The following is a 12,430-nucleotide window of genomic DNA, read 5'->3' as shown; positions in this document are numbered from 1 at the left end:
TGACCACAAAAGTTATTTCTCAGTTTGCGCATTTGCAAGCTAACACAGCAGAAATAAACATAGGCTTAAACTCTTAATTTTGTCATTTTGGCATGTTATCCACGTCTTTGAAATCAATGGGTATTCAGCTTTTTTCTGGAAACTCCAAACTGAAGAATGAATGTGTGATGCCTAGCATCAATGTGGATTTGATTCGTAGTCACTCAGATTCAGTTATTTGGGAGTACCATAAATGTTAACTACACTGTGACCATAAGCCAAATATGGTGTGGTTCCTGCTTTGAGCCTTATTGGCTTCAAGAAAGGCACGATGTGCATGACCAAGCTCCTGAAAAAGAGTGGGTTTAAGCAAACAACAAATTGACGTGATTAATTTCCCGACATACAAAAAATCTACCATTCACACCCAATGAGTAGCAACTGTAAAATAACATGAATCATACATGCATTAATGACAGAGTCGTTGACAAAATTAAATTTCTAAGTCAAATGTACGCCCTCAAGCTTCCCATTAAGAACCACAACATGCAGATTTTTGGGCGGCTTGGGCAGCCCCTGCTCCCTGGTCTGGTTGGTTAATCTTGATTGTCTGGGGCTGCAAAGAACAAAATGGAAAACTTAGAAGGGAACTGATGAGAGAATTCAACCCGGAGAGTGATTTTTGTTAAACTTAGGATGCAAGGCAACAATGATGTAAACATGAAACTAAATACATCCATGAAATCTTGCATTTAATCACATATGATATAATGCAATTATAAAAGGGTTCAAAAAAAAAAACCGGGAGACAATCAATGATAACTAGTAAAAGGTCCAAAATAAAACCTCAGATTTTGAGTCAGTATCTGCAAGTCTTTGTTTGATGTCCCGGGCTATTGAAAAGAAAACCTCCTCCACATTCAAATTTGTTTTAGCACTCTGTACAGGCAAGAGCATAATCAATACCAATAGATTAGTGATTTATGCGTGCAATTACAATGTGCATTGAGACGTGAGAGCTACTTACAGTCTCAAAAAACTTGATACCATATTCATCTGCAAGCGCTTGGCCCTTAGAAGTTGGCACAGCCTAAGGAGAACATTGATAGATATCATCATGCATAAAAATATGTGCCCAATGCATATAAGTACATAAAATAATCCAATAAGTAGAAATGAGAATGAGAGAGGACATACCCGTTTGCTTTCATCCATGTCAGCTTTGTTGCCCACCAATATCTTGTTAACATTGTCAGAAGCATGCTGCTCAATGTTACGAATCCAATTCCTGATATCTGGACATGAGATGAAATAAGTCCTATTGTCATGTAATAGCGCTTAAAACTCATTGCAAGCATTGAAAGCCAATTGACGCGGGTGGAACTGTTAAATAATTGTGTTCACTGAATATAATGGATGTTCTACAAGATGTTACGATTTAAGGAAACACGAATTTAAGGATATTAAAAGAGGAATGGTGTTTAATGTAAGAGAGAAGGGGGAAGAAAATATTACTGTTAAAAGAAGACTCGTCAGTAACGTCATATACAAGCAAAATACCCATGGCTCCACGGTAGTAAGCTGCAAAGGAAGGAATAATACTTGTGACAGAGCTCAACAATTTACATATACGAAATCATAGCAGAAGCTAATTGATATTTAAATTTGAAAGACTAAGAAACATTATACAACATAATATTACAACAACAACAAAGGCCTTTTCCATTAGGTGGAATCAGTTACATATATCAAACAAACAATGTCTTGCCCCCGCTAAATGGAAACTCAAACCATGAAAGAAGTTCTCTAAGGGTGTATTTGGATTGAGGGTTTGGGAGGGGAGGTTTACTTTTTGTTTTTAAATTACGGAATATATAACATGTTTTTCTAAAATAAATTAAGTGTGATTGAAGTATTATATGATTGTTTATCAGGTTGATATGTTAACTTTTTATAAAACATTTTATAGTGTCCGTAATTCAAAAATGAAAAGTAAACCCTCCTCTCCCTTCCCCTCCCAAACCCTCCATCCAAACACACCCTAATATTAATTTTGTGAAGAATTAAATATGTAATCAATTGAGAGATGAGTTTTTGAATGATTATCGAGTCACATGCTTAAAGTGGTATTTTTTAGTGTTGAAAATGAAAAAATCTTACAGAACTTTCAAAATATGAATACACGTAGAGTGCAATTAGTGATTCATGTAAAACAACTTATATATTGTATTATCTTTTGCTAAAAAATACATTATGCAAGCTTATATAAGCGCTTATCATGATAAGCGCATGTGCTGTAAACTACAAATAAGTTGTTTATCCAAACAAGCCCATAAAAATTCCGTACATGAAAAATCACAATGGAGCTTGCATTAAATAGTTGTTTGTATTGGCGGTGGAAAAAGGACGAATTGTGTTAAGTCTGAAGCTCCAACTTCTAGCTTCACAAAAATCATGGCCAGAGGACATTAGGACGTGAGAAATGGTAGACCAACGCAGTTCCAAACATAGTGTAAAACATTATAGGCTTCTAGCTGTGTCTATATTTATGAAATTTCAATTACACACTAACCAGTTGTGATAGTTCGAAACCGCTCTTGACCGGCTGTGTCCCATATTTGCAATTTGATTCGCTTTCCATCAAGCTCAATTGTCCTTATTTTGAAGTCAATGCTGAAGAATAAAAATAAAATAATCCAGTGACATCAGAGCCATCTCACCACCACAACAGATAGAGACAAAAGAATAAAACGGAACCAAATATTACATGATTGCACAAAAGAAACCTACCCAATGGTTGTGATAAAACTAGTTGTAAAAGACCCATCAGAGAAACGCAATAAAAGACAACTTTTACCAACACCTACCAATATGAACAATAGCATAATCAGATACAAAATACTAAGTACTTGTTTGGTATCAGGGTGAGTTTGCCATAATCACATCTTGATTTCGTGAAAGTTACGGAGTATGGATTTTGAAAATTCAGAGTGATGCCAAACATAGCTTTCAATTTAGTAAACAAATAACAATAAATTCGAATTTTCAATGCCAAATACAAGATCAGAAGAATTTATCCAAACAAAAATGGTACCGCTATCACCGATTAGGAGAAGTTTAATGAGATAATCGTAATCAGCACGAGCTCTGGCAGGTGGAGCAGCCATCGAAACAACCAAAACCTATTCCTCTGCGAGTGTCGATCATTAATTAATTACAATCACAACAATGAAATAATTTATGAAAAATGAAAAACATCTAATAATAATAATTGGTGAAGTAGTGATGAATGAATAAATGAAGAGAAAAGTGGAAATACCTGTGAAGATGAGGAAGAGGAAAGTTAAGATCTAAACAGGAAAACGAGAAAGAGAGAGAATGAAAAGAAAAGAGGGAAAACGTGTAACGTCGACACTCATCACTAAGTTGGGCGTTGAATTGGGGAAATCAAAACAACACATACACTCGCGCTCTTATTGTCACTCAATTAATAGCCCTTTGATCTTCTTTTCATTCTCATTATTGCTATCCATTACCCGCATCACCATCGTAACTATGCTATGCAAACCACATGGTTATGCTCACTTCTTCTTTTAATCATAAGATTCACTTTTTAAGTTTGAAGAAGGCTAACCATTCTTGGGCATTAGACAAGGGATAAAAATATAAATATAGTATTATAAATTGATGAAAAGTGATAAATTTAATTTTTTAAAAGTCAAAATGTTGTTGAAACCAATGCAAACATGCTACTTTTAACTTTTTTAAGGGCAATGGTTAGCAAGATCCTTTAAGTTTTTATAATTTGTGGTCTCTTAAATTTATAATTTGTTTTCTCTCTTCTAATGTATCCCTTCAATAAATATGTTAATCATTCCTGTAATAATGGCTAGTATTGATTTTCGTCCCTGTAAAAAAAAAATTGAAATACATCTCTCTAAAAAAAAATTGTTTGAAAAAGGTCTCTGGCCCCACTACATGGCTGACTTGGCATGTTATTCGCCACGTGTCAGTTGTTGACTGTGCAACTTTTGTCATGTGGCGCTGACTATCACGTAATTAAAAAAAAATCTGAAAATTATTTTTTTAAAAATCATAAAATATTTCCAAAAAAACTTTGAAATTTAAAATTTTCAAAAACTTAATTTTTTGACATAAAAACTGTTAAAATTATAAATTTTGAAAAAAAAATGTGAAAATTAAATTTTCGAAAAAATAGATTTTTTTTATTTTGAAAATTATATATTAAATTTTTTTCGAAAATAATGACAATTATAGTTTCAAAAGTTATAAATTAAAAATTTTCAAAAATAAATTATAATTTAAAAAAATAATCTAATTTCTTGTTCTTTTACGAAATTTTTAATTTAAAAAAAAAATTCAGAAATTTCAGAATATATTTTATTAAAAAAATTAATTTTATTTTGAAAATTATAAAAAAAAAAACAGAAAAATATTTTAAAATTTATTTTCTGATTTTTTTATTTTAAAAACAATTTTCAGAATTTTAATTTTAAAAAAAAAAACTAATATTATGGGCCACGCCACGTAGCAACTGCCATGTGGCCAAAACCATGTCAAATCAGCTGAATAGTGAGGTCAGGACCTTTTTCAAACAAATTTTTTTTTACAGGAATGTATTTCAAAGTTTTTTTTTACAGGAACGAAAATCAAAATTGACCCAAATTACAGCGACGATTATCATATTTAAGCCAATTTTTTTTCTTCACTTTCTTTGTCTAAAATGTAAGCGAAAAATACAAATTTTTATCCTATTTAATCTTATTTTTATTTTAAAAATAATCCTTTTCAAGACAAAAGAAAGTCTCTATTATAAAGGATGATGTATACTCTTCTTCTTCTTTGCAATCTCAGGGCCTTTTTGCACAACAGTTACGTCAGACAACCACTTTTGTATCTTTTCTCTTCCATTTCATCAAGGACAGTTTCCTAACTCATGTATCCTAAATCTTTATTTGCTGTGAAGTTGTTTTTTTCGTTTTAGAACTCCACATCTCACCTATTTTTATCTTATTTGCATTTGTTCCAGGATAATCTTCTTTTACATTTGTATCTTCTACATCTTGTTTGTTCAAAATGATTGACATTTTATGCATTTTGAGATGATGCATTATTAATTGGAGCATAAGGTGGCTGTTGATCTCTTTTTTTTCTACTGAGTATCATCAAGTAATATAATTGAGCATAAGTTGACACTGGCATGCTGCAAAATAATAATAAAGAATGCTAAATGACAAAGACAACAAGCAGTTAGCTTATTTACACTAAATAATAAAGGCTAACAAGGACAGTAATGCGTATTTTGATTGTTTTCTGTTTTGTCGAGAAGAAAATAAAGAAGTTACAAGTAGAGAAGACTTGATCAAATGAGAATGTCCGTAAGGTTCATCGATTAAGATACGAAGGGATGACTTTTCATTGTTTTGTGAGAGAATTCAAGAATGCAATGAATAACGGTTTTAAAAACAAAATATGGGTTTCCATCTTTATTTTTTTTGGTATTCCAAATTGTTTAACTATGGCTAACGGTGTTAAACCAAAGGGAGGTAAAAAAAAATTACGAATTAAAGGGAGTGTGAGCGTCTTTTACTGAAATCTCAGGGAGATAAATGTAATTATCTCCAATCAAAATTATATTTCATGAATACCCATCCAATTATACACTTTCTGTCGGTGGAAAAAGAAAAAAGAAAGATTGTATATATCATAATGCTCGTATGTATCATGTATACATTATTTTTTTTATATAAAAGCATATAATGTTGTATTTGTGGCCACCAAAAATGAAAAAAGAAATTAAAGCAAATAATCAGTAGTCATAGTCAATACAATCAAGCAGGTAGGAAATTATAAAAATGAAATACGCAACTTTTGTTTTATTCATGAAGAAAAAGAAAATTGACGATAAACTGATGCAGTTTGTATTCACACATAATAAAGCAGCAGTGACAGGTAATTGTAACATAGATACATGAATTCTTCTTTTGTTTCCGTTGTATCTCTTACGATGTTTTATCCATAAGCTGAATAGGAGTCAGAATATTTGATTTGCTCGTCTCCACAATACAACCATTCATGACCATTTCTTCCAACATAAAATGTACCTTTTCTAAATGAAACATGATATCTAGCTCGCACTGCAAATTTGAGAAACAAAAAATCAGTGTTTGGCTAAAGCCAAGTTCAGAATATGGAAGGAAGAAAACAATAGACATTATGGAAGTAATGTGAGGAGACACATTACTTTCAATTTCAACAAACACAAAACTCCAGAGACTCTTAGTCACAACAGTACTTACCACGTTGCCAAAATGTCGATCCATGGTTTCGACCAAGAGATGGATGAATTCCAAAATAGCAAGCTCATTCTGCAAAATTATCCACAGAAGGTAGAATGAACAATAAAGTTGAAGCCGGATTTGAAGCGATATCATATTTATTTACAATGGAAGTGATACATGGGAAATTTTGCTGAAGCTGAAATGTGGAACAAGACTAATAACTTCAGGTTTCTCAGTTTACAACAGAAAATTCATTCAGTTTCTTTAGACAAGCAAGGCTAGGCCGATCACATTTGAAGCCATGACCACTGGTCAGTTACATCAAAACTAGACTATTTAACACAATCTGCTTATTTCAAAATATTCACCACCTTTGTATAAATCAACTAGAATGAGAAATATAGAAACAATGAATTACCTCGCCGTCATCAACTCCAACCAGAAAAAACAAAGATGCATAGCGCCTGTATACAATTTTGTAGTTGCGATGCTCAACAAATGAACACTGTCCATGACAAAAATGTATCAGCCACATATTAATCATTGACCGAATACCTTAGGCCATGTTGTATTGACATACAGGAACGAAAGAAAGTGGAATGACCCTAAGTTTTTTATTTTATTTAGTTGACAATATTTTATTTACTTCACTAACTACTTTCTTTTCCCCAATTTGGCGGGGTGTGAAAGGAAACCAACTATTTTCTCCCGTCTATGATAAAAATTTCAAATAATAACCTTCCAAGACATCTATATCTTATTTAGATAAACAAGTTAATTAAGTGCTTACAACAAAAATTTATCATATGAGTACTAATGCTTAAGCTATTTCTAAAACAAAAGATAAAATAAAATAACTCTGTTTTCGAATAAGCTATAACTATTAGCTGATTTCATAATCTATCATGGAGAACTTATGGAAATAATCTTGAAGCAACTTATGAACATGTTATAAGCTGTTTCCATATTCTCACAAGTGTTTATGTTTGATATTCAGTTGAGTCAAATTGTAAACCTAGTTTTTGTTCAATTTTGAATTAAGCTCTCAATCTAATTGCTACCTTCAATGATCCAAGCATACCCTAAAACTAGGGTTGAATAAATAATAAACAACGACAGGGTCAATTAGCTAAAATTGAAGGTAAGGTATGGAGATCTGATGAAAATAAAAGAAAAGAGTGGACGCATACCTGGTTTTCATTACGGGCGAGGCATTTACGAACGATTTCGCCTTCAAGGGTTCTTCGTTCTTCAACGGTGAGGTATTCGTAATACTGAGCAAGACGTGTCTGACCTTGTTTGTTCACCATTAAAACGAATCGGATCCCCATTTTTATTCCTCTTTCTCTTTATCTTTATCTTTCTTTCTGCTACACACAACGGAGGAGGATGAGAAGTGAAATCGTGTTTTCAAGTGCAGTATCAAGATAGTTGTCTTGGAAGCATTTAACCTCCGCATTGACGAAAGTCCTAATGTGGTCGAACCGGTAAAAGATTTTAGTGGATCGAGCCATAAACAACAATCAGCTCAGTCATAGGGTATAAATGTTGGTACCTAGTCTAGACTAAAACTATATAACTTGCGTATCTATTATGAATTATGAATCAACAGACTAAAATTTGGTGTTGGAGACTGGTTTTCTGGAAATCGATTCGATTCGATTCAACAAATCATATTATATATTGAATCAAAACTAACAGTACAGACTAAGTAAGATTTAATAATCAAAGTAAAATTATGTGAAACCCTCACCAATCAATAGATCATGCATGATTCCACTGCTATAATAATAATAAGAAAATAGAAACAAGAGAATTTTGAGAGATAATAACTCACTAACCGCAGAAATTGTGCAAGAAGATTGGGTTGAATTGAACGCTGAAAGAATCGAGATTCGGAAAAAAAGAAGGAGAACTCGCCGAAGAGAATGATGTTGCAGCGGCACATCAATATATTTTAATTGAATTAATCATTTTTTTTTTCTAACTTTATAAAGTTTTTAAATCACTTTATTATTTCTACAAAAGAAAAATGACTTTATTACATGACCGAGTCACACCTCAAAAAAACAAATTACATTTAAATTTATTTAAAATTTACAATAATATCAAAATTGCCCTCTTCATATAAATTTCTAAAAACCCATCTTTGTTGTTACATTCACATTATAAAGTTTCTTTATATTTCCTACAAAAAAAAGTTTCTTTGTATAGTTTTTTAAGGTAAGTTTTTTTTATTGTATAATTTAACTTTTCCCTAAAACACACCAATATATTTTGATTTTAATCATGTTTAAGATTTTATTTAATGTACCTTTCACTTTTTAAAGTTTTTTAAATTGTCTTTTACTCTTTTTTAAGGTAAGTTTTTTTTGTTGTTGAATAATTTAACTCTTCCCTAAATACATCAATATATTTTAATTGAATTAATTATTTTTTTCTAATTTTATAAAGTTTTTAAATTCACTTCATTATTTCTACAAAAGAAAAATGACTTATTACATTTACATTATAAAGTTTTTTTATATTGTTGTTTTAAGGTAAGTTTTTTTTTTTTGTTGTATAATTTAACTTTTGAGTAAATTACACTCCCCTCCTTTAAGAGAAGCTTGAATTACACTCTTTATTTAATGTACATTCTCCTCCCTTGAAAAATAAAATTTATACTCCCCTCTCATATAAAATGCTTGAATTACAACTCCCACCCTTAATAATTAAATATATACTACACTTTAATTTATTTTAAGATAAATAAATATTTTTATAATATATACTAGCTTTGAACCATCATTTAAGTAAAATAAATTAATTTATTTATAATTTAAATGACAATAATAATTAAATTTAAATATTATGTTGTTAATTGTATAATTTAGAGTATAAAATTAACTTTTAAGAAACCATACTTTATTGTCTTTAGTAATTTTTCACATGTTTTAATCTTATTTTCGGTTGTTTCATACTTTATAATAGGGTTTAAAACTATTTGTTAATAAAATTGTGAATAAAAAGTAGCAAAAACTATGTATTCAAATTTTAATTATACTAAAATAGACCCGCAATACTATTTTTCTCAAAGTGTGTTCGATTATAATTATTTTGCTAGATAATTGGAAATAAAAATAGAGTAAATTACACTCTCATCCCTTCAAAGATGCTTGAATTACAGTCTTCTCTCCTCTTATGTTAAAATATATATTTCCCTCTCTTATTCAAAACATATTAGAAAACATTTCACTCTCCACCCCTAAGAGAAGCTTGAATGACATTCTTAGGGTTAGATTTAGTCGGCTTTTCCAACTCTTTACCCAGGCTGGAGGGTGTGTGTGGGAGTTAGGTATGTGGGTGGGGAGTGTCCGGATTTGGAACCTTATGTGGAGGAGACCTTTGTTTGTTTGGGAGTCGGACCTACTCGATGAGTTGTTTTTGGTTGCTCCTAGACACTCTCGATCGAAGAAGGAATATATGCGGTCTTGGACTCATAACTCTGATGGTCGCTACTCGGTTAAGTCGGCTTATTCTTTTTTGGCTCAAGCTCTGCCGACTTCGGGTGCACCAGATGGTCCTGCTTTGCACGTTGTTGCCAGAGTGTGGAAGTCGTGGGCTCTGCCTAAGATCATAGCTTTTTCGTGGCAGCTTATTCTTGATAGGATTCCCACCATGCGTAATCCCTTGTGCGTGGTGCCCTTCTTCCTGACGTGGCCTTGGGGGTGTGTTTTATGTATTGCGTTGTCTGAATCCTCGGTGCACCTCTTTCTCCTTTGTTCTCCTGTCTTTCCGGTGTGGTATCAGGTGTCTAGGTAGTTGGGTTGGGAGTTTGTCATTCCCCTTGGCCTGGCCTGGCCCAGCAGTTCCAGGTTTTCACGGGGTTAGGAGGGGGAAGAGAGTTAGGTTAGGATTGCTTCTTGTTTGACATGGTGTTGTTTGGACCATCTGGACATCTCGGAACAACCTTATTTTTTCGGATGGTGTACTCTGCGATGAACCTGTGGTGGATAAAGCAAAACTCATAGCTTGGAAGTGGTTCTTGCCTAAGTGCCCTGCTAGTTCTTGCACTTATCATGAGTAGGAGGTGCAGCTCGTCTTGTGTTGGCAGCGGTAGGGTGTTTTGAGGGGGTGATTGGGTACGTGTGGGGGATTGGTGAGGTTTCTCTGCCTTCTCTCCTTCGGCCGACCTCCTGGTTATACCTTCTCTCTCCTTCTCTGTTTCAACAAGTGTTTTTTGGTTGGTGGTTTGTGTTGTTTCTTGGCTTTTCTTTTGGTGTCATTTCTTTTTGGTGTTTCTTGGACCTCCCTCAGGCTTCTTCCCACCTAGCTTGTTGGGCATGGGGTCGCTCTATGGGGGTCTTTGTGAGCGTCTATTGGCGGCTCCTTTAGTGTATTTTGTACAGTTTATCTTTATATATATATATATATATTTGCCATTAAAAAAAAATTCATTTTTTTAGGTAAGATTCAATCATGTTTTGTACAAAATGAATTTTCTTCCCATCACATTTATATAACCGAACATTATTATTTTTATTTTAAATAAAATATAATATCCTTCTAGAAACTACCATCATGGTCCTCATGAGCTTAACTCAGTTGGTAGGGACAATGCATAATATATGTAAGGTCTGCGGTTCAAACCCCGAACACCACCAAAAAAAGAAACTACCATCATGTTTGATGTAACACATATTTAAAATAAGGTTTAAAAATGACAATTTTTTTTTTTAAATTAATAAATTATAAATACATTTTTTATATTTACTTTTTTTTTTTTACAAGAAGAAACTTATTGCATTTCATTCATAATAATAGTAGAGATACAAGATGGAATCCTAATATGAATATGAAAACTAGCAAGACGCAAAACCACTCTAACAAAAACTATGAGTGTTTTCGTTGGCTTGTCTCCAAATAAACCTAACATCAAAGGTTACTAAATCAGAAGTTAACAAGCGTCTACAGTCATTGATTACTGCGCTAAAATTAGAGACGCCACTTTTATTGCCATAAAGACTATCTACCACAATTTTGGAATCAAGCTCAAAGTCCACACTACCTAGCTGCAGATCGCGAACCCATTAAATGGCTGATAATAAGCCTAAAGCCTCACCCAAATTCACATCAAGGAGCGGAGACATCCATTTAGTCTTGGCCAAAACATAACGACCTTCATCATCTCAAATGCACACACCAATGCCAACCCGGTCCCGAGCTTGAGAAAAGAACGCATCAACCTTACATTTAAATTTGTTTTCGTTAGTTTATATTCACTTTATTAAGTTTTCGTTACAATTACCTTTTTTCCTTTTGACATTTTTTTTTTATTTTTTATAATTTAATGATATTTTTTAAAAAATGCATCTTTCCATACAAACAATTAGATTTGATCAAATTTTGTAAAAAATATTAGACTGGTGCTAGTCACATCCCAAAAAAAACAAGTTACATCCAAATTTATTTAAAATTTTATAATAATACCAAAAGTGCCCTCTTCATGTAAATTTTTAAAAACTCATCTTTTATGATCATTCTGAACTCTTACCCCCTTTCATCCACAAATCACCATAGATGTGCAACCAACATCTGAATCAACATTTTTGTTATTGATCTGTACTATATTCATAAAGGTTAGTGAATTTTATGAATTTCATTTTCGATGAGTTTCTATTTGTTTATTGTTTGTTTTGGTATGAGATATGTCTGTCAATTTGATTTTAAGTGAGAGGTTAGTGTAAATTAAGTTTACGTGTATGTATATAAAAGGGGTTAGTGTAGTTTACGTATGTAGATTAATGTAAATTCAAGTTTACGTATGTTCAATTTAGGTTAGTGTAAATTCAGTTTACTTACGTTCAATCTAGGTTAATGTAAATTAAGTTTACTTATGTTCAATTTAGGTTAATGTAAATTTAGTTTACGTATGTATATAAGAGGTTAGTGTAAATTAAGTTTACTTACGTTCAATCTAGGTTAATATAAATTAAGTTTACTTACGTTCAATTTAGGTTAATGTAAATTAAGTTTACTTATGTTCAATCTAGGTTAATGTAAATTCAGTTTACTTACGTTCAATCTAGGTTAATGTAAATTAAGTTTGTAAATTCAATTTACTTACGTTCAATCTAGGTTAATGTAAATTAAATTTACTTATGTTC

At 32.1% G+C, this 12,430-nt stretch overlaps 2 protein-coding genes across 4 annotated transcripts; both read right to left on the bottom strand.

The window, feature by feature from the left end:
- Positions 1–253: 253 nt before the first annotated feature.
- LOC11432353 (ras-related protein RABE1a) lies at positions 254–3,474 on the bottom strand. Its single transcript, XM_003625468.4, has 9 exons — positions 3,299–3,474; positions 3,074–3,169; positions 2,770–2,842; positions 2,552–2,652; positions 1,495–1,560; positions 1,177–1,274; positions 1,007–1,069; positions 826–918; positions 254–595 (listed from the first exon to the last, which is right to left on the bottom strand). The coding sequence occupies exons 2-9, from the start codon at positions 3,144–3,146 to the stop codon at positions 512–514; spliced, it is 651 nt and encodes a 216-aa protein (XP_003625516.1). The 5' UTR covers positions 3,147–3,169; positions 3,299–3,474; the 3' UTR covers positions 254–511.
- Positions 3,475–5,762: 2,288 nt separating this feature from the next.
- On the bottom strand, positions 5,763–8,278 carry LOC11441960 (AP-4 complex subunit sigma). 3 transcript variants are annotated; one of them, XM_003625467.4, is made up of 5 exons: positions 8,123–8,278; positions 7,472–7,648; positions 6,700–6,786; positions 6,300–6,368; positions 5,763–6,137 (listed from the first exon to the last, which is right to left on the bottom strand). In XM_003625467.4, the coding sequence occupies exons 2-5, from the start codon at positions 7,610–7,612 to the stop codon at positions 6,003–6,005; spliced, it is 432 nt and encodes a 143-aa protein (XP_003625515.1). In that variant the 5' UTR covers positions 7,613–7,648; positions 8,123–8,278; the 3' UTR covers positions 5,763–6,002. The 3 variants fall into 3 exon arrangements, with proteins under 3 accessions (XP_003625515.1, XP_024625462.1, XP_024625463.1); XM_024769694.2 differs by having other exon boundaries at positions 7,472–7,751; positions 8,123–8,277; XM_024769695.2 differs by having other exon boundaries at positions 7,472–7,651; positions 8,123–8,274.
- Positions 8,279–12,430: the final 4,152 nt, after the last annotated feature.

The sequence above is a fragment of the Medicago truncatula genome, chromosome 7 (genome assembly GCF_003473485.1).
Source record: "Medicago truncatula cultivar Jemalong A17 chromosome 7, MtrunA17r5.0-ANR, whole genome shotgun sequence".
NCBI classification, from domain to species: Eukaryota; Viridiplantae; Streptophyta; class Magnoliopsida; order Fabales; family Fabaceae; genus Medicago; species Medicago truncatula.
The sequence above is the reverse complement of the archived record's forward strand: the minus strand, read 5'-3'. Positions and strand labels throughout refer to the sequence as shown.